Genomic DNA, 26,974 nt, shown 5'->3' with positions numbered 1-26,974 from the left:
CAAATACATGTCTGTATCCCTGCTCCAAATATCTGTCTGCTGTCTGAGAAGCTTAAGTACCTGGCCATTGGGAACAGATAGTAAAAAATGTCTGGTTCCTGCCTGTCTCTCATGTTATGTTTGATTTCACAGTCATGATCTAAGGAGACCCAAGTCACTAGATCCTACTGTTGAGATAAGCAGGAGAGAGCCTTCCTGAAAATGCCCCTGGGGCTAGGTGTGAGTTTGGGATTTATCAGCTCACAGAAGCAGGAGGCAGGCAGTTCTGACATGCCCACTGGCAGAAATTGTGTCCACATAGCATCACCACGGCAACTGCAGAGTGAGAGCAGAAGAGTGGGAGTTTCAAGAATTTTACCAGCAGTTGGACGCTGCTGAAAGAAAATGGAAATTAACAATCCATGTGAGTATGGTCATTTCTAAAGTGGGACTTAAGTGTTTCTGAAATTATCTTCCTAATAACTCAAAACTGGGTTATAAATTACACAAACAAAATTGCTTTTTTGTTTTATAGCATCATAAATATTAATTTTTAAGAGTCTATATGCTTGATTATATATTCCTTTACAGCAGCTTCATGCCAAGGAAAATCAAGCTCTCCATATAATGTCTAGCTCACTTTTCAAAAAATTTAAGAGAGATGTAGAGGTGGACTCAAAGATTAACAGTTGTCAAATCTACAAGCTTTTGGTCCAAACAAGTCAGAATGCCCCTGTTCACTGAGTATCAATATTACAAAGACTAAACAGTCTGTCTGGATTTAGCAAAGCCTACAGCCTTGCATGTATTAGCTATGAATGCATTCACAGCTAATCCAGTCTACCGGTGCTTTTAAAAACAAGTGCACTTTTAAGCACATAGACACTGTTTACTTTTCTAGAGCTGTGCTACATTTTTAACATATTGAAGGGATGAACTTCCAAGACAAGTCTCGTCTATTCTTATAAATGTCCTCCAAAAAACCACTTCCAAGAAATTCATGACTGTTTTCAACTATGTTGATAACAGTACCATGTCCCCAGAAGTTATTTCGGAGTCCTGACTGTGTGTAGAGCTAATTCCAGTGTCAGAGTCAGTGTCGTTTATGTCCAAATTAGTCACTCTATGAACAAAATCAGGAACTGCAGTGCTGTTACTGGAGATGCCACTGCCCTTAGGCGGCTCCTCGTTTGATGGAAGCCTCACTTCAATGTTGTCTTTAACATGTAGTAAATTAAATTCTTCTGTAAGAAGTTCATATTCTTTTTCCTTCTTTTGAAGCAGCGAGTCCCTGTAGGTAAGTTCTTTCTGAATGCAGCTCAGGTATGAATTGATTCTGAGACCATCTTTCATACTTTTTTCCAGCTCATACTTTACATTGTCCAAATCTGAGTTTTCCAGCTGAGCATTAGTCGCTCCTTCTGTATGAACAACTTCTTCATCTTTTTCTGAGCATATACCATGTACCTCTTTTTCTATTTCAGCACACAGCTTCTCTATTAATTGTTTGTGATGTTTTAGTCTCTCTTCAACCTGTAAAATTCCCTCACTTTTGCTGAAATAATCATGCATCTCTTTTTGATCATCTGCCCTACTCCCTTGCTGCTCAGCCTCACTTGGATTGATCATTAAATATGAGTCCTGCACATAATTTTCTCCATCGTTGGCAACACGGTCTAAGTGGAATTTTGCTTCACATTTTTCGATTTCCATATCAAGTTCCTTCATTCTAAGGACTTGCTGATGAATGGTATGATCTTGAGATATGATTAAATGAATCAGTGTCTCCATATTATCTCTGTCTTGCTGAACACTGTCCTGTTTAAGTTTGGCAAGTTTCCGGAATGTCTTCCTAACAATTTTCTTTTGCTTGTCAATTGGCAACATCTTCATGTAATTTGCTGGGCTGAGTTCCCACTGCTTTTCTATATTTTGCACTACCTTAGCTTCAGCTGTTTTCCACAATGGAAATGAAAGGAAAGCATCGGACTTTACCAACACGAAGTGCAAATTGGGCTGCTCTTCTCCCCAAGCTTTCCAAAGTCTCAGAATCTTTGTCAAAGGAGGAAGGACTCGCTCGGAGCCTCTCCATTTTTCTACAATACAGTAATCACTAGGTTTTCCAAAGAGGACTTTTTTCTCCCCAAATGTTGCTTGATGTTCCTCAAGCAGAGCCTGAATCACTTCTGCACATGTTGTACGCTTTGTCAGGCCACATACAATCTTCTCTTCTTGGCAAACCCACACCACAATCTCTCGTTCATTTGAAGCCATGTCTTTGCTGGGAGATCTAGGGAAAAAAAAAAAAAAAAAAAAAAAAAAGAGACCAAATTTAAATTATATTTAAATGGTAGAGACTTTATGAACACCACCAGTATTCTGATATAACCAATACACTGAAAAAATCCTATATTCTTGTACCGTATTTGTTTAAATTACATTAAAAAACACGTTCGGAATTAGTAACAGAAAAACACAGCAATTTCTACTACTGCTCTAACGTTACTACTTGACCAGCTGTTAATTCCCACAGAAATGTGACATCTGTTTTTTGTGGACTTAACAAGTGTTCATTAATAATAAGCAAGACAATTTCCAAGCTATCCTAAGCTAACATAACGTTCAGATCTGCATATCTGTTATAATCACATAAATATTCTGTAATCTCTTATTATCATCCAGACTTCTAAAGTGAAGAATCTTGCTTCTAACTACACAGCAAAACAGGGTTGAAAATGAGAAAAAGATAATAGAACACTATTTTAAAAGAATCTGACGGTAAAAAAGATCTATTGCTCAGGCATGTTGACTGCACTCCATACCTTGGTGTCATTTGCAAACTTGCTGAGGATGCACTTGGTCCCACTGTTAATGTCACTGATGAAAATATTAATATCTGTTCCAGTCCTGACTCCTGAGGGACACCACTTGTCACTGATCTCCACCCACACAGCGTGCCATTGACCACTACTCCTTGGCTACGATCTTATGAGCAGTTCATCATCCACTGAATAGTCCACCCATCACATCCATGTATTTCCAATTTGGAAAGAAGGATTTTATGGGATATAATAATATAATTATAATATAATATAATAAAAATATAATTATAAATATAATATGATTATAATATACATGAGTTTCAATTCAAGTATGTGTGGTGGGCACAAGAGGAGGAGTTAGTCCTGCACTGTGCCTTTCCCTCCGCATGTTCTGCTGTTGCCTACGTAGTCTGTACTTGAGTTATGCAAACAGACTCATTCAAAATATCACTAAAAATCACTCCAAGTTAGAAGTTTAAAATCTGAAGCCACATTACTAGATGTCCAAGGCTTCATGCAGCCAATAGTCATGGGTTGGATGTGCCTGTTTTAGAGCTAACTTTTAAATTTATCTCCTTCTGAGTTCTATACCATCAGGGGCCATGGTAAATGGAGAAAATATGGCTAAAAGGAGAGGAGGATGTGATGTCCAGGATTTTCCTATCCTCTAGCCTCCACACACTTGCTTGGAATTGGTGATTAGGCCTCTTGCCTAAAATGATAAAAATAACAAGTTCTCTGAGGTAATGCACATTTTTTTGGATTTTCTGGTATCGCTTCCGGTTTAATCCAGTCTGACAAGGAAGCCTGAAAATGATAATGACAATGTCCACGGTATTCTAAGGATTCAATACCACACTTTTTTTTCTTTTTTTTTTTCTTTCCTATCTAGAACTACTCATTTATAGGACACTTCTAGTTGATTTTTCTTTTTTGAGATTTACTAGGAATGGAGTTTTACTTAGGTTAATTGTGTTAATAGGTTACAACCTATAATTATTAAAGCAATATAGCTTATTTCATTTATCTTAAGTATTATACAACAGAGGAGAAAAACTACAGTCCATTAAATTGAACTATGATTGACTCAGCTATAGGTGCCACTCTGACCAGAAGGCAATAACCCTCAAGAGACAGGAGACTGGAAATGAAAAAACCTACCAGAGCAATTTTATTAGTATCATGATACAGGAGAACTCTATCAAACTGTGTTGCTTCAAGTCTTAGAATATTCTTCTGTAAAATCTGTGTTTTGTTAGAATTATAACTTCATTTTCTCATTTCAGTAATTCCCTCTTACTTCAGGATTTTATTGCAATTATTTTTTAAAACTAGTATTCAGAAGAAAAATGCATTTTTCCTAGACTATTTAAGAAAATATGGAAGAATTTATGGCAGACACAGAAAATGGCAAAATGAATTGTCAAAAATAGTGTCTCAAACAATGTTTCCTACTACCATACAAGTAACTGACATAAAAATAAAACTGTACTACCAGTCACTGAATTTCAGCTTGAAAAAGTACTGACAGAAAAGCTAAAAAATGCAATGGGTGTTAAAAATTTCAGAAATATTAGACTGAAACATTGAAGCAGTAAGTTCAGAACATGTTTTCCCTGTTGCTTTTCATAATCAATAAATACATTTTAGGGTATGAATGTCATATTGGTCTTTTACCATTCTTCTGAGAGTCTTAACACAATCTGTTCACACATGGAAATTCTTCCTATTTTTTCTCATTCTTCTTTTTCACTGATTGATATATTGTCTCTCTCTTGGTTTTTTTTTTCAGTGTGTAAGAGATTATCTGAGTTACAAAGAAGTTTACTTTCTCTTTTCCTTCTGGTTCATTTAAAGTTTGTATATGAAGACATTTTCTCTCTGTGATATAAGTAAATGTTCAGAAAAAACTTAAAAACCCACAGATAACCTCACTGCATTTGTGTACTGATAAATACTTATGTTATACACATTTTTTATATGGACTTGTTGCTGACTTCAGCAGGGGTTCAGCATGCTTCTGATGGAAAGATACATTTACTGGAAAGCAATTTCTACAAGAAATTCTGCAAACTTTACCCAAATACAGATATAAAATATGTAGAAAATTTTCTAATTTTCTAGCTGCTCATCCTCCTCCCCCCATTCACAATATTTCTTCAGTTACAGCACACTTGTCCAGCCAGACTCTATGCTGAGCTTTCTTTGGAAGGATTTTTCTTTAATTGTTCATAGAAGAGTATACATATTTACATATTTAAAATACTGAAGTCTAACTAATAGTAGCACCACAAGAATGGAAAATTTATCCACATACTGGTGCACAGAGGACTCAAGTAGCTTATACACACAGATATATACTTCCATATGTGTGCATACAATGCATATAACATATATTTGTAATTATACTCTCACCTTTCGCAGAAAAGAAGAAAAAAATCTGAACACTATTTTAATTATAGGATCAAAATAGGTCTGTAAAGTGCAAATTTGTCATTATTTTTTCCATGTTTGTCACAACATGTATTATCCTCATTTTTATTCAGCAGCATTACTATATTTTTAATTATGCTTTTTAATCCAAAATGAACTAATGTGTCATTTATACTCTTACAGTACTATGGAATTCTAATATATTTTAAAAAAATCAAAGGTGTTCTTTATTATCTTCCACTATAAAGTAGTAAACAGATGTGGCACACCATGGTCCTTTTAAGTAAAATTAATTCCGTAATTCTTTAATCGACACAACCCAATTTATGCCCTCCCACTCCCCAAAATGAAACTTCAGCTTGTCTGTCACAGCATAACAATTATGAAGGAGTTGTTTTAGGATGCAAGAAGATGCTAGTACTAGGAATCATCTTTTATTAAGTATGCTTTCTTTATAGAAAATAGAGGGCAGATTCTGCATATATCAAGTACATTTCATCTCACTTAGAAATCCAGAGCTTAAGTCAGTATAAATTTGCTACCAAAGCTCCTCCTTGTCATGAAAGAAGAGAAGACCTCCACAATCTAAACCATCTATGATTTTTGGTATGAAACTTCAAATGAAACTTTCTCTGTTTTGTTAATTACAAGAGATCCATGCGATCACCTTCAACTAAATATCTCATTTTCAGGCAGCTAAATACATGTGAAAGTAATCCAATCACATTATGGTTCATTGTTCAAGAGAAATGTAACAGGCATGTAAAATGATTCTTTCTTTTTTCCCCTGAAATTTAATATTAAAAATAACAATATTCAGCAATGAGATCTGCTTTTAGAGGGTCATTTAAAAAAAGAGGAAAGCTTATCATATTTACTGATTCCTTAACCTTTGCATCCTGCAGTTTTGTAAAGGAAGCAAAAGAACTGTCATTTTTTAATAACTCATCAGCAGCTGTTTATCTAGTTAAAACGTTAAAATGTTTGGCTTTCTTGGCTTTCTTGAATAACAGTTTAAGTAAGAGCTTCTTCAAAACCATCTGGGCAACTTATTCATTAAAAAAAAAAAAATTACAGCTGTTGCTGTAAAGTCTTTAAAGCATTTGAAATCTGTATCTTTGAAGTGGCCACTGAAATGTACTAACTATCCATAATCCATAATTTTAAGGCCTTGATGATAGTGGCAATATGCAGATCTTTTTTTTTTTTTTTTTTTTTTTCCCCAGCAGAGTCACTTATTGCACAGAAACAGGTGAGAATTTGAACTTTAGAATGGTGAAAAGTAAATTTCGATTATATTTTGTTTGCTTTCATTTTTAGTTTTATGCCTCCTGCTTTTTGACTGTTGCATGTCAGATATACACTTCATTAATTTAATATTCAGGCCTAGGGGAAGAAAAGTAATACATTCCAGCAGTGTATAGACAAAACAAAAACACATACTTATGTTGCACAGAGTCAAAATATTAAATAACTTCAGCACTTTTTATATTCACTAAAGAGATGACTGACATAAAAGAACCACACATAATACAAATGTAATCCGTTGCCTTCTTGGAAATGTTAGCAACCTTATATATGGAATATATAGCTTTACAAGCAGTCAAGACAATCAAATAAATAATGTACTCTTTTTAGAATTACATCCTTATGCCTACATACCCATTTGTCCTTACTAATTTCAATAAATTTTATATTGGGTCTAGATTGGTTATGCATTACATTGATAAAAGCTTAATACATTGTTTCTAAAATATAATTGACATCAAAATAGTTTGTTTCTTTTTTTTCATTGAGAAAAATTAACCCACAGATAAAATTATTCTCTTCCTTCACTACAATAAATTTTTTTGCATACTTTCACATCAAAATAAAATGGAATTCCTTTCAGAATATTTCTATTTTTTATCTACTTGTCCCAAGGAACTAAACTAACTGAGTAACTTAAAAGTATTAGGTAATGGCTAGAAATTTCAAAGCCAATACATTTTTGTGATCCCCTTACTAGCACTACTGCTTAATGCTTCAATAATTTTAAACCAATATGACAAGTTTCCTAGACAAATTTTTTTTCTTAGTAAAATTTGATTACGGTCACGATCAAAAATGGTAGTAGGTGGATCCTCTCAGTCACTGAATTCACTTACAATACAATACAAAATCTGCCAGTGAACATAAGTTATACACAAAACAATATATTAATTTTTGGCTGAAAAATGCGTAAAATTGGTAATAATTTACAAATTTACTATCAAAGATTACATTCTGGAAAGTTGTGTGAAATAGCCTAGTTTTATTTTTTCAGCTATTTATTAGTGCAATCATATTTTATAATCTTAATTTTCAGCTATAAAAGAGATTTTACCTATTATGTGTGAATTTGAGTACTGTTAATCAGATGCCATGACGTGTCTGTTTTTTTCTTTTTCATGCTATGCTTCTATGAATGCATTTCAACATACATTACACCCAGAAAGCTAAACAACACAACACAGCTATAATTTGCAATGCAAAAACAAACAACAAACAAACCAACAGAACTGTAGGTTATGAACAGACACATACAAACAGTATAAATCACCTAAACAGTGCACCTGCATATGCAGTCTAACCTGCAGCAAATCAGATGATAGTTTATCATTGACTGGCTGCTCTAACAGCATCCTCAGATGGCCTGTGCTCTCTGGTAGGTATGCATCTGTCATGACCTCTAAAGAGTCATGACTTAGACACTTCTGTGAAACAAAACTCTGCATTTAGTCATGATGCCACCTAGAACAATTCACTTTTTCAATGGGCAAATCAAAAGCAACAATGTAACAAAATACAAATAATAATCTTAAGAAACAACTCTCTTGCTGTCTACCAGGTACTTAAAGACGAGTCCTTGCATAAAGCCTCAGTACCTGCCACCTCAATGCTTTTCTGGAGTCCAGAAAGATCTGTGGAGCTCTCTAAGAAGCAGGAAGTGCCAGTGTTAGACAGGCCCAGGCAGGGCTATCCTGCCACCTCTCTCAGCAGGCTCTCCCTTCCCCCTCTCTATCTGCCTGCTTTAGCTCTTTGTCAAAGACCTTCTGTGTCTTATCTATTGCCTGCTGCTCTGGGCAATGTGGATCTTTTGGCCAAGCAGGCTCAGTCACCAAAACACTTGCTCTCTTTTGAAAAGGACACGACACAATTGGTGTATCCTGAGAAAACAAGAGACAGTGACCACAAGAGCATTTAATAACCTGGTGTTTCAAAGGGCCTTTGAGCATGCTGCTGAGGTGACATATTTGCCCATCTGGATTCTGACAAGTGTGCTATGGTCTTCTCTTTCCTTGGCACCCTTAAGTGCTTCCTCAGAGTGTAAGGAGGCAGAGAGTACATCCCTTATTTGTGCACTTGCTAATAAAGATTTTTATCTCTGTGCCTCAGATATAAGCCATAACTACAAAACAATATGATAGCTTTTAATTATATTTACTTGTTGAAAGTAAGAAGAGGCCAGTATTATAAACACAACTCTGATACAAACAACCTGCACGGGACACACACTATACTTGTCATCTCAGAGCTTCTCATAACACTTGTGTGTGCAGATATATAAGAACTAAGTAGTTTATCAGCCTCTACATGATGTTTAGAAGTGACAGTGAAATTGCTCTTCTTATTCTTTATCAAAATCTCAATAGATTAATGTATATGTAGAAAACATATATGAAGCAATGGACAATAATTCTGAATATATGTGTATCTATTTAGGCTATGTTTATATTTACCGATGAGATTTGTGACAAATGGACATATTGGTGCCATGTATTGCATATCTAACTTAATTTGATCAATAAGGATTTTTAACAAAGTGATTTTAAACACTGAGTCAATTGGGAATAGGTTCCACAGACCATGTGGAAACTGAAGTCAGACTTTCAACCTTTGGGAAACAAATGAAAGCAATGGGAAACAAATACTGAAAGTTCACATAAATTTTATTCAGACCATCCAAATTTAGTCCACCTTTTTGCTCAGCTTTCTATCACCTTCTGAAGAGTTATTCAGAAAGAAATAAAGGCCAAACCCTCCCTACACTCAGTATACCTCTCATCTAGGTAGCTTGTTACATGCTTCTGATTTTCCTAAGGGCAGCAATGAGGAAGTATCTCCTCTCACCACGCAGGGAAGCTGGAATTACTCCAAAGCCTTAGGGATTCAAGACAGCCTATTTACTAACAACACTGCCATTTCCCTTCATCGATTCCTAAATAAATAAATAAATAAAAATTCAGAAATATTAATATAATGTTGCACAGTTATATCCGTTTCATATAGGGGATAAAATTTTCTAGTATGAGGTGCCAGAATCTTGCTCCTTCTTCTCTTTTGCATGACACTAATGCAATGGCAGTATCTAGTTAAAAGGTATATTGGCAAGGAGCTCCTTAACAATGATAATAACAGTTAGAAAAACTCATTATAGGTAGTTAGTGTAATCCTAATACTACAGGAATGCTCAAAAAGAACACGACAGAACTTGTGAAAGCAAAGTAATTATTTGAAAACAGATAATTTAAATTTCTCTTTACTATCTATTTCTATATCTATTAATGCTGTTTTATGATATAGCTTACTCCTTTACAGAAATGCACATAGGCATTTATTAAAAACAAATGAGGAAATTAGGTTTCTAGATATTCATGTGACTTTTTTCAAACATATGCATATACATGATAGCTTGGATGCTCTAATCATAATATTTCAGATATTTTAAACAACAAAATGATTTAAATAGAGGCTATTCAAACCAGCTTTGTACCACATGCTTCTTTCACTACCAGTTCATGTGCATTTTGCAATTCCTTTTTAAATGTGTAAATTTTTAACTCAGTAAGATTTCCAGAATCAGGAAGCCTTTATGAAACACTGTAATTAGCAACAGCTGCTGAGAATTTTGTTCTATCAAAATTATCATTTTTGCAATTAAAACTATAACTACTTCCTTACTCCCTTCTTCAGAGGAATGTTATCACCTCATTTTGCTTTTGTATAAAATTATACACATTATAATTCATCAATGATTTACGGTAGAAATTTCTGCTCATCCAAACATTTTACACTATATTAGTGCTGTATGACAATTTTCAGTTAAGTAACTGAATTTGTTTGAGATAGTCCTGTTCTGCTATAGTTACATAACAAAAAAAATTTATGATAGTTTAAAATATAAAGGTCTTCAACTTAATTGTCTCACTGTAAGTAAGTCATTCACAAGAGAATTCTTGCTGAATTTAAGCCTCAAACTTTGGCAAAAATCTCAAGAGAAACTGTTCTTCCTTCTAATAACTGCACTGCTTGGGACAAAAAAAACATAAATGGGGACCAATATTTGAGAAAAATTACAGAGAAAAAAAACACATCAACTCATACTGCCTAAAACTTATATAAAAGAAATAAAAGCATCCCACAAAAAGGACCAACAAGGACTGAAAATCCACCTTGCAAAAATTATGGCAGATGATATTTTGGGAAAAAAAAAAAAGGTTTAATAATGACACAGTAACACCAGTAACTCTGACAGATAATACTTTGCAAAATCTCCTTTGCAAATTCCAAGGGCAGATTTTCATCAGAGTTAACCAAAAGCTCTGTATACTTCCTTTTGCTTATTAGCTCTGCCCCTTACCATGTTTACTTTGCAATAACTTAAGCTAGAGTCAAGTGCAATGGCTGCAGTCTCCATTCAGATGAAGACTTCATCTGCTGCTGTCTTTTTCTTCAGTCTTACTTCAGAAAGCATTTATCTCCCCGAGGGTACACATTCCTATAAACTATGCTTTAAATTTCCTTCCTGTCAGACAAATCATCCTTTCTGCATTGTATATTCACAGTCATGAGACTGGTAAGTGGATATTATTCAAAAAATGTTTGGAATTTCAGTGAGTAACTTTCCTTGTACACAAATTGTCACAGCAGGTAATGTGCTTATCGTATTGGGTCCGTATTTGTGATGGCCTGACACAGTGGAGGCTTGAGAAAAGAACAGAGCTAGTTGTATACCAAAATATTTTCCAAGATGAACAACAAAAGTATTAACAATTTGCTTTACTGAGAAAACATGCTTTGATGTGTCTATTGCAATGCCACTGAGGAAACAGGTGTCATACAGGAATGGCAGATCCACAAGGAGCTCCATAGCCAAAACAAACACTAACATATCCATTGGAAACCATTTGTTACACCATGATGGGGGGAACAGGAAGTCAGACATTTTCAAATTCCTCAATGTTAGTAAACAATATGCAAACTTTAGGAACACCAATACAGTAAATGTATTTTGATTTTGAGCAGTGGGTTGCTCTTACTACTTGATAACTGCAGATGCTAGGTTTTTTTTTTTAGCTACCATGAAAATTTCACTATATTGCCAAAATGACTCTCTGTATATATCAAGTTTACAGGTTTGTGTATACTGAAGCACCGGTTAAACTGTAGAATCTTTAAGAGGCTCCTATTAAAAATGTGCGGAATATGTCTAATATTTCGTCACTTTACAGAAGAACAAGAAATATGTAGAGTTAATTTAAAACAAAAGCTTCAAGACGACAAAGTTAAGAGCTGCTATTACAGTAGAAATTTAGATTATGTAAATTCTCCCACTAGAATTTTTTTAAACCGTCTTTTAGAATCACCTTGGCTGTTTACAAGCTTTTGACATTAAAAGAAACGAGGGGAATTCCAGGAGCTGTAGGCACTAGTTTTGTTATTGTTGTTGTATGAAATTGTGTTCAGCTCTCATTGAAAAGCTAATGTATACTATATCCCCCCCTGGGGTTTGTTGACATCTTTCTCAGTGAAAAAAATACACAAAGCATTCTGAGGCAGGGCTTGGAATGCCAGAACAAGAACAAAGTGCACTATACACACACCAGTGATAATAAAGTAAGTTGAATAAAGGAACAAGATGCAGACAAGTAAATGATAAGATTTCACGCCGCCTTTCTGATACTCCCTGGGCTAAAGGAGACTATAATGGTTACCATCTTATGAACCCTTAAACATAGAGTACAGCTCAAACAATTCCACTCTCAGTGGCAGCACGTGGGAACATATGCTAACCTCATTCACAGTGAAAGAAAACAAAGTCCAGATGGACTTGGTTTATTTTCACCAAGTCCTCAAGATGAATAGAGTCTCAGCAAAGAAATGTTTCTGTTCCTTACAGTCTTTTCTTTAAAGATAATGACTTTAATTACTGCTGTGGCTGCTCCGTAGCAGCCTATGGTGAATTTCAGAGCATGGACATTGTGCTCATGATTTTGAAAAGAAACATCATACGAATCAGTATTTTTTTATTTATTGATTTTTTAACACCTTAAGCCCATCCTTAAAGTATACAAAAATGCTTACAACTATTTGAGACAAGTGATGATCCTAAATACTATTTTACTGCAAAATTCAATTTTTTAGGTTAGCAACTGCAAAACTTAGAATTTCATGAAGTGGTAGGTAATCTGATGATTACCTGTGAAATGTATATGCATATATATATATGTATATATACATACATACATTTGAGCATTGATCCTTGAGTTAAGTCATATGGTGTCAGGTGATAATGGGTGCCAATGCAAAGATTGCTAAGTATGTCAAATAGCATGGTATGTGGGCTTTAGGAATGCCTCTTCTGCCACAGCAAGCCTATGGACCTGCTCAACCATCTTATCAAACATCATGTTTGGTTATTTAAAATCTAATCTACTGTGTATTATAAAATTATAGTACCCATATATATATTTTGCCCCAGAAAAACCCAAAGTCCAATCATATCAGCAGCCAGAAATCTGATATTTTCTATTTGCTTTCTTAACTTTGCACATCTAAAAATCTTTCGAAACAATTTATGTATATATATACGTATATACACACAGCTTACTCTGAAAGCAATGCTTCCTGTTTATTTCCATGGAAACTACAAGAGATGCAAAGAACACAATAACAGTGTTTGATAGAGCAAATTCTCAGCTAGAAAACACTACTTTTCAACATTAGCACTACCATTTTCACCAGCAACGTACAAAAGCCTGCATGTTTCACTTGCAAAAATCTGCACTAATGGAGGCAACAGCCATTATGGCAGTTGGATAATGTTACCCACTCAGTCCATTTTTCATTGACTCCAACAGATGGAAGTCAGAAAACATCAATAGAGAGGGTGTGGTAGGACAGTCTAGTCGAGATTAGTGATGTGCTCTGTGGTCTTCAAACTGATATGGCTCCTGACATTCTCATGCTTCTAGAGAAATCTTGTCTTCTTTTCTGGCCTGACTGTAAGCTTGAGCCTTCAGTTTTGTCAGAGTTGTAATGCAGTGCTTAGAATTGATAGTTTGTTAGGGTTCCAGGGAAACCAAAAATTTTCTATCCCAAATCCAGAAGTTCCCAAAGGACAGTGCGCATCCTTTTGTCCATTTTGCCCCTCTGCTGCCATCTGTTCATCATGTTGCCTCAAAAGGGACTCTACCAGAAACTCATTTACAATCAGTTTTTTTTTTTTTTCCCAAATTAATTTCTTGAGCTTTTTGAAAGTTAGTTTGATTACAAATGTGTTCCATTACTTACAGTGTTTGAATGGATGAAAGATAAAAAGATGAGCTGACAAAGTGGACTCAATATTAAAAGAGCTAAATTCAGTACTAAATACATAATTATACTAACAAGAAGAGTGGACTTGGATTTTTGAAAATAAATTTGTAGCATTTAATTCCCATTTACAATCTGGGAGATTTTGCAGCTTATGCTTTCAAGTAATTTTCTAAAATTACCTATCAATGAATGCTTCAATATGTACCCCAGGGAAGGGCTGATAGGGCCCCTGAAAAAGCTCTTCATCCTCTCTGAAGAGGCTACTGAGCAAATAAATTGTTAACCTTAGTAGGTGCCCTAGTGATGGATATGCTAAAGACGGCAAAGGGGCTTGCAAAACTAGTTCTAGACAGTTGAGCAAGAGAAGGGAAAGGCAAAAAGGGAGGAACTGCTGTCTGGAAGCAAGGTCAATGCTAGATCATGAAGATCAAGAGGAAATTGTCTGCTCTAATGTGAAGAATAAAGAGTAGGTGAAGAATACCAAAGAGTGGTGTCTGATAGCACACAAAACATTTTAGCAGTGAGAAGATAAAGGAAGTTGGCTCCAGTGGAAGAATGTCCCATGATTCAGATAAAAAAAGACATGTAAATCCTAAAATATTTGACTGGTCATGATGTAAGCCTGAAGTTTCTTCCAGAACCTCAGGAAACCAAAATGATGAGTACAAGAATTTTTTTTTTTTTTTTCCTAAACTGCTTTAAAAACTTTTGTCATAAGTTCAATTTTTCTTTTCCTTAGTTAAATTTAAGAAAAACTCATTTATGAATCCTCACATAAATATTCTCTGGTATCCAGATGGGTCCACTTCACTCTAAACACTTCACTCACATCAGATGAATTGGGTCATAAAGATAAGGGCCTTGTTAAATTGTCTGAGATAACCCACCTGAAAGTGACCAAACACTTTAATAAAAAAAACATTCAAAAAGTTAATGCAGCTGAAGGGATATCACACACAGAAGTGTCTGTGGCCAAAGACTATGGCAGATCCAAGACATTATGGGGCTAGTTTTGCAAGATGTTTCTGTGGCAGAATAGTCATTATCCCAAGAAGTCGATGACACCAAAAAGACACCGCAAAGTATATGTTGTCTTCAACTCATGGAAAGTCAAACTGAGTCAACATTCAAATTAACCTAATGTTTCTTTATTTCACATATCCAAACATCTTTGCAGCTTGGGATGTTTTCAACACATGAGCAACGTAGATGACTTTATAGCTTGAAAAGGACAAGTTTAATTCTGACTGTACATGGCAGAACCTGAATGGATAAAACAGTGATAAATAACTGAAGGCATACTTCCTTCTGCCATGAAAACAACTCAGTGATGTTTAGAGAAATATACATGAATAGAACTCTTACATGGCATGCTCACATTCTATTTGTCACTTCTGACTTTAAAAGAACTCTTGTAGGCACCAAGTTTTGTAATATGTTGATGCACATTTATGCAATCTGCAGAAATGTCTTTCTGTAGATATTATTTATAATGATGGGATAGACAATATATTTTATTGATCTTTAGATGCAGTTGATACAAGTTAATCCAGTAATAAGGTGTATGACAGTCTATTTTTTTAGCTACAGATATGAATTACACGATACACAGAGCACGAACTACCATATATGCTTTTATATACTAAATATGGGCCTGTCATGCACAAACACTTTCATGAAAAGAAATATGCTCAATATATACTCAAACTTTTGGAAGCACTATTGAAGTTTTCCATGCTACTTCGTTCAACCAAGACAAATTCAATTCAGCATACCCACAGCAAGGTGCTTTCTCTTACTTATGTTGGCCCCCATCTCACTGAATGCATGACAGTACTCCAGCTTTCCAGTCATAGAAAGCACTGAGGCTTTGCAGACACTTTCACATGCTTTCCCTGCTTCTGAAATTCATAATCCCCTCTTGGGCACCTAGACTTCCACAAAAAGTGCCATGGAAGAGTTTAACTCCTAACAGGATTTGTTGAAACCGCAAGGTCAGGAAAAAATTACATAAAATAGGCAGAAGCATAAAGAAAAGGGAAGGACTTAAGTATTTACTGTTAGTACTGTTAGATGTCCACCGCATAACACATTGTAGTATTAATTAGAATGACAATCAAGAGCCTGATCCCCTTCTCCCTTCAACACAATTCTTTGTATTTGAGTTATGTAAGTAATTTGCACAAACTGAGACAAAATGGAACAGTGTCAAAAGGAAACACTGAGAGAATTTCAGTTTAGAAAAGAAAAATTCAGTTTAGAAAAAAAATTGTCAGAATTTCCCTCACAAATACATATTGAGGCTGCCTGAGCGGGTATCTCAGCGGTGTGTTCAGGTCGTTAGGGAACCTGACTGCACCCTGTGTGCTCTGGACAGTACTGCTGAATATGAATTCATAGCTCAGAAAGATGACAGGCTGTTTTTTTCTTAATTGTGGAAGAGTGTGAGGGAGTTTTATAACCAGAATTTTCCACACTGGTGTGAGACATAATGATAGTACAAGTGACTGGAAAATTCTGTCAATCAAAATGTTACTAGTGTGGGTTTTAATAATAATAATTTAATGAATATCAGAAGATTTAATGCTAGTCTTAGGTGATTACAATGAGATCTAAATATCAAAGCATCTGTCATAAATCTAACCCTTATTACTTACTATTGTTCAGTATCTGTCTATTCTATGTCTTCTGTCCTATGTATGATACTACCATTTGCAAAAGATGGCTTTAATTTTAATTTAATTAAAATTTAATTAATTTTATTTTAATTTAAAAGTAATTAATTTAATTAATGAAGTTAATTTTTTACTATGCCTTCTATCACTAGATATTCAACTGTTTCATAAACTGACACATTACTTAATTTATCTTCTCATTCTCTCCTAGGGATAGAAGGGTCCAAAACTCAAATAGAGTTAAGCCAAACTATTCATTCATTTTAGCTCCCAGTCCAGTTAACTGAATTGATATCTATAGAGATGTCCAAAGCATGATATCCCTAAGCTTCCTCTGCTCAGCTCTTGTGCAAAACATATTACAGGGTATGGAATTATAAAATGAGGAACATGCAGTGAGTAACCACTTCTGTAAGCTGCGGTTAACGTGACTTGCCCAGAATCACATCGGAATTTTGTGGCAGGAGTAAGGAATAGCATCCATGCTATTAGGATGGTTCTCCCTTAATCATACATTACCCATCTGTAATTCATCTCTCTATTTACTATTCCCTTTTTAATTACTAAAATGAAAGGTACAAAAGACAATTAAATAGATGTGCTATAAGGTCTGCGCATGCTTCATGAAGTCTTTTCCTTTGAAAGTGATTGAGGTGGAGCTCAGCTCGTCTCACTTTAGCTATGTAAAATGTAGATGTGTAGTCAAAGACAATTTTCTGACCTTCCTCTTTAATCTGTGGCATAAGATAGGCACCTCCAGAGGGGTGATTAATCCTGTACTAAAATAGATGTCTGAATGAATTGCCCTCTGGAAGTGTATACATCTAAAATATAAATTAACTACAAAGAGTGCTGAGATTAATAGATGCGTAAATGTTCAATGGCTAAAGTTGACTAAGTTGAAATTCACCTTTTTGCTTTACTGTACACTTGAATCTAATGGACAGTCTGAGTGTCAGTAACAAGTACTGTGACCATCCACATGCATGCAGTGACACGCTTGCACTTCCAAAAATAACTACATCTTTGTCTGATATATGCAATGGCCTTTGTGAGTAAACAAATGTGTTTAGTTATCTACCAAGACCTTAAAGCACTAAAACTCTAGGAAAGTGCAAGAAAGTCCATAGCAAATCTAAATTTTTTGTTAGGAGACTGGATATGTTAAAACAGGATACTGACAGCAAAGTGGCCCTGAGAGATACAGACAGTAATCAAGTTGAACAAGTACACTTAGTGCTTTAGCAGTCAGTACAGAAGAAGTCTGTCAACCGGTAATGTCCAAGTGAAAAAACATTTTAGCAAACCAATTTGCTGATTATAAAGCCAACAAAAACAAGAGCAGCTGAAAATTTCACTAACACTAACAGACTAACCCAATCCAGCTAGATACAGCACACTTTTTTTTTTTTTTAAATTCCTGTATTCTGAACTGATCCATATTCTCTCAGGCACAGCTTATTTTTCAATGTGGTAATCTCCTGACTATCCATTGGATGGACCATGATATGATTCTTCATTTATAAATTTCACTAAGTCAGACTTTGCTCAGTAATCTGAATCTGAATTTGATACCTTCCTATGACAAATTAGGCACAATATATGCTATCAAAACAGTGCCCTGACTTTTTCTCTTAAATTTTTTGTCATATTAAGTGTTTTAACAATGGAAACCAACTTCAATGAGACAATGTTATTTTGAATTTGGAAAAGGTTGGGGAAAACAAGGTAACATGAACGAAGAAGTCTTTGAACACAGAGTAAATTGCAGGGTCAAGACAAAAGAACAGATTGCCTTAAAAATTAGTAGTCTTCACTCAACCACATGATTCCATTGATGTCATGCATCCTTACAAGTTAAATTAAGGTAAACATATTTGACCAAAACAAAATTTTTGCAATATATTATTATTACACTTTTATAAACCTGATTTAGCCCCTGAATGTTATGCATTTCCATTTTTAATCTAAGCCTTATTACTTTTGTATTATTAAAATGAGAGCAAAATAAATATCTTGTCTGGAGAGATGATTTTTTTCCAGTATAATAGGAAATTCATAACTTAAAATTCCCTACGTTAAGTGGAGAATAAAGAAAACAGATTAACCAAATTGACACAATCTACCTTCAAAAAAGAAAGCTGGTATTTATGCATTTCCTTTATAGCAAATACCTCTGTATAATCTGTATAATATAATAATTATTATCTTCCTCCTATCACTTCTAAGCAGCTAACAAAAGTAGAATAAACAAGTGAAGAAAAAAAAAATACTAGGAAAACGAGATTTACATCACCTACAGGTTTACAACATGGATCGATAGCCTGGCTTCTTACTTCTAACACTAATGCACAAAAATGAGATGGTTCAATCTGACAGATGTAAACATGCTCAGGCAGAAAAATGAATGAAAAACTTAGTGAAATAGAAACACATCTTTATATAATAGGCATTTGAGAGATCTGCCAAACTTTCTGTGGAAAAATTTCTTTCAGTTGCAGTGTCTTTTCTTTCTCTCTTCATGTGATCAAGCTTTAAGTTTTGTAGCTATAAAAGAATGATTACATGACAACTTTGTTATCATTACTACTGAAGACCTTCCATTCTCAGTTTTGGTTTCAAAGGTTATTTTCTTTTTCTTCACCCCACAAAACCATGTCACTCCCCACAGGACATATTAATATTATGAAAAATTTTAGACCCTTAAAAATTCCTAAGTGAGTCATGAAACGTGAAATGAAATCTAAATAATTTACTATGCATTCTTATTTCTTTGTGTGACAGACAGGTCTAGTGGACTGTACAAGGATTAGAAATAAGGAACTCCCAGATTTTATTCATACCTCTCCCACTGCCTTGCTTTAATACCCTGCATTTCCACAGAATTTTTCACTGTCTAGTCATGTCATACATATTCTCCTGAGGCATGCAAGCATTAGGTCCTAAATTACAGCTGAGGAAAACTAGGTATGCTTATCAGTTGTCTGAGGTCATAAACAAGCTTGTATCATTATAGCTATTACAACACGTGCTCCTTAAGTGCATTTCTGGATAGGCCAAGACAGGAAAAGGTGACCAGTGAGTAATTTTGGTAATTCCTTGAGGTGAGATCCAGAAAAGTGCTCAGTACTTTTAAAAACAAATTGTATTTTTAGTAAGAGTCTCCAAAATCTGCAACATTCTCAATTAAAAACTAGTTTTTGGCTTTTATATGTATGTGTAACATACATGCATGAGAAATCATGTATGAAAATTTCTCATTTCTTATTGCAAGAATTTGGGAGTTCCATGGAAAATGTACAGTCCTGGAGGTAAAAAGCCATCACCATCATTTGTATGCCAACTATCCTGCACCCAATTCTATGTAATTTTTGTTAATGAGACATAGGCATGAAATAGATGATGCAAAGTAGATCAGACACAAATTGATCTGACAGAAACTTTCAGAGAATTCAGCATGATAATTGTCTGTAAAATGCCATCTTACCTACCCGAGAATTACAATGAACTGCAGTTGTTTATTATCTGAGGAGGATGATTCTGATATTTGTTTAACAAATAAACTTAGCCAACTATTTTTCCTTTTAATTTCATTTTGTTGGTCATTCTTTCCTTCTGTTCATCATCCTGAACCCATTTTACTTTGTTGTGCTCTATGTGATACTTGTGGAACTGCTAGCACGATAACACTGGGGAAGAAGACAGAAAGTCAGTCTGTAGAGTAACATAACATGTAAGAGAAATAGTATAAGTGCTGATAGCTCAGTCGTCTATGTACACAAATGGGTACCAACATGTCCAATGTTCATTCTAATATTTCGTTTGATGTGTGTGTGGTCTTAAGTAAAATATGTATCTTGCACCATATTTTTATTACCATTATTTTTTACCTATGTATTAAATACAGAAGTTGGAGGAACTAACTCACGTTTGTACATCATTTGTTACATTAAAACTTACAAACTATAATATTCTATTACATGACTATCACCGACTTTTAATAGATATAAGAATATTAAAAAGTAATTTCCCATCTCTAGAAACATATTTCTCTACTGAAATCACCACATTTATCAAATTAGTCTTTTTCTTGCATGGCAAATACTCATTTTTCATTAGTAAAATATGAAATTACCACTGCCTAGAAAGATTTTCTTCTATATTACTAAAAACATGTTTCTTTGTCTGAAGTGTGCCTTCTCAGCCCATACATTGTGTGTGTGTGCTTTCTCAGACTGCACATAGTATTAGTGTTTCAAATTAGCTCCAACTTAACCTGTATAAAGCTCTTTCCTTAGATGGTGTAGTATTACATACTTCTATTAGTCATTTTATTTACTCCACTGGTATGAAATTGCTGTCTGCCCTCCTGGAATAGTAGATAATTAACTCTTCAGAAATAAGATTAGTCTTTTGCTAGACAAAAAGCTTTTCCTGAAAGTGAACAAATACGTATGAAGATCACTAGAAAATCTATGCAATCATTTTGACCCCTGAGACAAAGCTGACAAGCCAGAGGTAAAAAAGTAATTATAATATATGAACTCTGGCTAAAAAAATAATTTGTTTGATGGCTCACTAATACATTTCTTTCTTAAGTAAAAGTAAAAACAAGGAGAAGCTTATTTTCCATCACTACCAAACAAGCACCATCTTTTCAAGCTTAAAATTTAAAACGAATAACGCAATTGATTCTAAATAAGCCTTTATATGCTCATCCTACTGTCCCCCTTTCCCTTCCCCCTCACTCAAACATACATACCAAATGTCCAGTAGTTTTGGATCAAAAAGCACATTTATAGCTTCACGTGGACTTTCCTGGAGAAATGCTCATCCAAGAAGTTAAGTATTAGACACCTCACCAGTTGGTGATCTCCAATATCATGTTCTGTCCAAGCCAAAATGCTGACCAAAACCAGTTTTTCTTCATCAAGTCTTAGACAAATGTACAGCAGAGTACTGAAGTGTAAAGCAATAGAAGGTTCAGAATAATACCGCACTAACTAGGTATGATGCAAAATTACTGGAGGGAGGGAGGAAGGGAGGGAACATGGTAATGGTAGGTCAGTATCCCATAGATGAAGTCTCTAATCTAATTCATTGTCTTACATTGCAATAGAAATCCTCAGGGAACAATTGAATGTTACTCTCGCTGGGGAGGGGCCTCTGACTTTCAGGACAGGAGGAATTCTATCTATATCTATATGAATGAATGGATACATACGGTCATTCTTTCTACATCTGAATCACAGATTAGATGGTTAAAAAGAGGAAAACAAAAAAAGTAGACAAAGTAAATGATTGCCTACTAAACAGAAACACTATGCTAACGGCTGTGGAAACGAGACCTTGATGGCAAAAGGTGAAAAAAAAAATCAGGAAGGAACCACAAAAGCAATAAATACATTTAAGTAATAATAGATTTATAATACAATTGTTTCATCATCAAACAGTACTGTGGGTTCAGATGCATTGTATGTCAACAGAGCATACTAATAGTTGTGGTAAACTCAGGATCAGCCTGAATAGTGTTTCTCAAGCCACCTGTGCATAACAGAATAGCCCTGCATCATCTAGGACATCCATACAAAGAAGAAAGGCTCTCTGTGTGCTCTCCCTTTTGGATGTCTACTACCCTGGTCAACAGCTTGCATGGAGTAGGGCTTCAGCAAGTTTGAGTAAGATCTATGTGAAAAACTCAATGAAGTGGTATAATAAAAGAAAAATAGCAATGCGGTCAGTTATTGTTATGAGATCACAGGGCAGGTAAGACAATGATAGATCCAGATATCCTTGAGAAGACGGATAAAGTTTGAATATCTATATGACTGATGAATGTAAGACTGACCAAATCTAGCACCTGAGGATAAAGAAATCCTAATCCTAAGAAAATCCGTGGGGCACAGATTCATCTTCTACTTAGCAACCAGGAAACTGCATACAATGTGAAATGCTGGTACATAAACACAGTACACTTTGTATTCATTGCTCATATTTGGATAGAGAGCTGTTTTGTCTCTGTGCAGTCTAATGTGTTAGTTCAATACCAGACCTTATCTGCAAAGAACTAATACTTTATGTACCTCAGTTTTTGGCTAAGCATTTCATCACATCACACACTTCCGAAGCATAGTGTCTTTAAGATATCTGCATAAAAAATTATCTTCTTGAGTTTATTCATGTTGCTGAAGTTTAGTCCTTCAGGAAACTGCCCCTTTTTCTTTATTGTCTTAGAGGATATGGTCTGTCCCTACTGAACAGAGTTGGAATTCATAGATGGGTGGGGCATGGCCTTGCTACCTTTTGGGTGTATTGTTCTCCAGGGGACAATGTCAACAAGTACATACACGCTCTAGGGACTATAATTATTCTTGATGTCATCGGAGATTGAAGAACAGTATAAAAACTCCTTGCAAGTCTTGGAAAAGATATCAAGATATCACCCTCTGGCCAAGAAAAGTATGCTAGGGTTACATTCCTAGTGGCTGCTCCTCTGAAATCAAATCAAATAAGGGCTGAATGGTAACCAAGGCCTTCTGTTGTCTCTTTACTGAGGTAGATTTCAGCACAAGAGAGTGACGCCCACAGATCTTCCAAATGCTAGAAGCAGTTCAATACAGGTTTTGTCTTCCTGAAATTTAATATCAGTTTCTTTCTTTAAAGACTTATGGCATCACAGCCAACATCCCCTTGCTTCCTGATGAAATTCCTCATACACACAGATAAAATTAGAGTAAACCTTTTTTTAAACTCTTTGAATTAGAGACTGACATTTTATGACCTGGATGTGAAGAGTCTACTGCAAAACAGAGTTCTGAACCTGTACTGGAACCTCTAGGCAATGCTGCAAGACAAGCACTAATTACAGAGGTGTCATCTTGTTATCTGAGCAAATGACTGCAACTCCTTCATTTTCCTTCTGGCTCTTGTTCCAACTACCTTTGCTGCCTTCACTAAGCCATTTAACTTAGCTTTATCTCCTCCTACTGCAAACAGAATTTACTTCTCATTTGTTTATCTCCAGGTGCTATATTTGCATGTAATTAATGTTCATTACATACTTTTAGAGAAAATTCAAAGTGGAAGGAGGGGAGAGAGGATAGAATTTGCTATTCCTGTATTCCCCCTTGGTAACTTTTCTTTACAACAGCTTTTTTGAAGACATTGACAAGCACCAGACCTATTAGTCAAAGCAGTACATTAAATATGCATATATATGCCTATCTCTTTTCAATCCCCCTTTACAGGTAGGCAAACTAAGGCAAGGTTATGGGCCACAAATTCTGAGTCCCAGCTACTGCTTGATTTTAAGATCAATTGACTTCTTTTTCATGGTTTCAAATGAGTTGGTAAAGAGGCTATCAAATGAAAAAAAGAATTATTTCAGTATTTCTTCAGAATTATTTCAGTAATCATACTACAAGATCCATTTACTAGTTGGATAAATAAAGTATAATTCTCAAAAGTCAGTATCAGAAGTTAGCATTAAATACATCCAAATTTGAATATTTGAAAAGACAATAGCAAGTTTCAGAATTATGTATTTTACTTTTTTTCTTGATTTATTTCCCTCTTAACTTCCCACCACTGCCTCTTCTGTGGCCACAAGATTTTCAAAGTTTCAGCCCCTTTTTATTCTTATTGCCACAGCAACTGTTTGCTCATAAAGGCATTCATTTCTTTTATTGCCTTTTTTTTTTTTTTTTTTTTTTTTTTTTTTTTTTTGGGGGGGGGGGGGGGGGCGAAGGAAAATGGGAAATGAGAAGAAAATGCTAGATATTCTGTACTGTAATGGTTCCTTTGGTATTTGAATTTTTATTGGCTCTTAAAAAATTTTGGATTATGAGTTTCTTTTCCTCAGGAATAGAATATCACATCAGCAAACGCAGTGAGATTGATGCAAATAGTCTAAAGATATTTCACAAGTCCAAAAGAGAAACAGATTCATTAACAGTGGGAAACTGTTCTTCGTGATTTAACTCAGTTATTCAGGTAATAGATGTCACTAGCAAAACTTCTATTTAAATGGCAATAAATTTATAGCTCTATGTAAAAGCAATTTCATGTAGAAGTTCAAGTAGATCTTTCTGAAATATATGAACATTGAATAGTCGTATAAAAAGTACTTCAAAACATTTCTGCTCCTGGAACTCCCAGCAAAATATACATGATAAGAAGTAACATATGATATCAATAACTCTAAAAGTGTCTTACTTTTTAAACCTCAGCTGTTTACAGTCTTTCTGATTTATACTACCTACAATACTTGAATATTTTCACACAACCCCACTATGAGAATAACTTTCAGTTTATCAAATGGGAAATCTAAAAGCCAAAACCTGCCCTTGGAATAAGAAACAATACATTCTGATGCCACTTTTTAAGGCCAGATCATATTCCCTCGGGAAAAGATTTTCCCCTGCCGACCCCTAAACAATAGCCAAATTTTAGTGGAGAACACCAGTCAAACCAGGAAGAGATTAAAAATGATTTTTGAGTTTCTCACTGAGCCAAAGTGAAAAACAATTTCGCTGTTGTTCCTGTTCAACCTTAGCTAGGATGGGTTTAGCCACTCTAAATTCCACGGGGTTCAAAGCAGCATGTTCACTCCAAGCAAAGTTACTCTTAAAAACTTCAATGGCATCCTTACACTTAAAATGATTACATAACTCCGCACGGGGCTATTTCTTTTTTTTTTTTTTTCTTTCAATAGTTTGCGTGTGTGGCATGTGGAAGCATGCACAGAGGGGCAAAGTCCCTTGCAAAAAAAGAAAATTAAAAAATAAATAAAAAAATAAAACTCCGCAGGAGCCAACCCAAGGACCACAACTGTCACCTGGCACATTTTTCTAAAGGAGAAAAAAAAAGGAAAAAAAGGAAAAAAAAAAAGGAAAAAAGAAAGTTGTTCAAGTCCGGCCCAGTTTAAAGGTTAGCTAAAAAGCTCCCCCCTTGCCAACGCTGGAAGATCAAGCTCTCCTGCCTTCCAGACTTAGAGCTAGAACATGGGTGAAGGGACGGGGCTGAGCCTCAGCGGCTCTCCCCCCGCCTGGGGAAAGGCGATGCGGAGGGCCCGGCGCGACACGGTTCGGCTCGGCTCTCCCGTAAGGAACTCAGAGAGTTTTTTTCCCGGCACAGGCGAAAGGCTCCAGGTCCCCCCGACCTCCCGCCGCCCTCAGGACCCTCACTGGGGGTCGCCAGCGTCGCTTCTCAGACCCGGCCCAGCCTCACCTTGTTATCACGGGGGAACTTCAAATGTTCGTGCTGGCGTGGGTTCAAAGTCAGAAAAACTTACGTTCCCTTTGCTGAAAATGCTTTTCGGGACTCAAATGTGCCAGACCCGAGAGGAGAGAGACCGATGGGGGAGTGGGACGGAGCGCCCCTTCCCCCGCGCTCGCCACCCTGCTGCCTCCGGCCGGGCTCCTGGCCGCAGGTGAGCCCCGAAGTTACAGCTCCCGGCGCTGCGTGGGACCGGAGCAACACATCCGTCCCACAGAACCAAAAAACAAAAAAGTAAAAGAGCTCCATCCCGTATCCCCCTCCCTTTTCCTCCGCGCACGCAAGCTTTTTTACCTGTTTTTATGCCGAGTTTTTAATAAATTCCTTCCAAAGGGAGCCATGATCCCAGCGGCAGAAGCATAACATCAGCGATCCCCAAACAATTCGAGGGTGTTCCCTTCTCCCCTATATTTTTCCCTGAGCGCCTTCCAGCTTGTTAATAGTCACCGAGCGTAGCGATGAGCTGGAAGTTGTGCAATTTACTGCTAACTTTGAACTCCGGCTTGTTGCTGCTGCTGCACCTTTGGAGTCCTGCCCAGCTGCAGTCTTAAAGGAGGCGTTTTAGGAGCAGAAAAAGAAAGAAGGGGAGGGAGAAGGGGGGGAGAGGGGGGGGGGGACGGGACACAAGGGAACACGCACTTGCTGTTGTGATGTGAAGTTATGCACAGAGCTCTCTAAACTTTCAGCCTCATCGCCCCCGGGCACCAGCCAGCAAATGGGAGAGAAGGGGTTTTGCTCCGGTGGGGAACTCTGCAAAAACACACAACAAAAGGATTGAAAACTTTCCCCGGGAGGCTCCAGCCACTTCAGGTCAAGTCGTTCGGCTAAACACCAGCGTTAATGAAGGGCTGGCAACAGTTGCCACACCAGTTCTCAGTACATAATAACGTGCCTTTCAGATCAAGGAGCAGTACCTCTTTACAAGGTGTTGGACAAGTAATAGGAAGATGAAGGGATAAAGTTAGACCTATGTGGCCCCTCTGCTCTCCCTACATTTTGAAGTAAAGTATCTATATGCATGAAAAACTTTGCAAACCTTTTCGTGGCTAATGGGGCCTCCGATAACCTGGTAAGCGTGGCCTAGCAGAGAACAAGCGAGGCAGCAGCACGAAAGGTTCAGTTCGTACTTGAACGTTGAAGGTTCTTTCTTGTTATTATTTTGAGCTGGCT

General features: G+C 36.0%; 1 protein-coding gene across 1 annotated transcript; it reads right to left on the bottom strand.

The window, feature by feature from the left end:
- Positions 1–993: 993 nt before the first annotated feature.
- On the bottom strand, positions 994–26,145 carry RASSF9 (Ras association domain family member 9; the record flags this gene model as incomplete). Its single annotated transcript, XM_079546327.1, has 2 exons — positions 994–2,269; positions 26,099–26,145. 2 exons carry the CDS (start codon positions 26,143–26,145, stop codon positions 994–996), a joined length of 1,323 nt encoding a protein of 440 aa, XP_079402453.1.
- Positions 26,146–26,974: the final 829 nt, after the last annotated feature.

The sequence above is a fragment of the Tetrao urogallus genome (assembly GCF_951394365.1).
Source record: "Tetrao urogallus genome assembly, chromosome: 1".
In the NCBI taxonomy this organism is placed as follows: domain Eukaryota; kingdom Metazoa; phylum Chordata; class Aves; order Galliformes; family Phasianidae; genus Tetrao; species Tetrao urogallus.
Note: the sequence above shows the minus strand (reverse complement) of the source record. Positions and strands in the feature narration are given on the sequence as shown.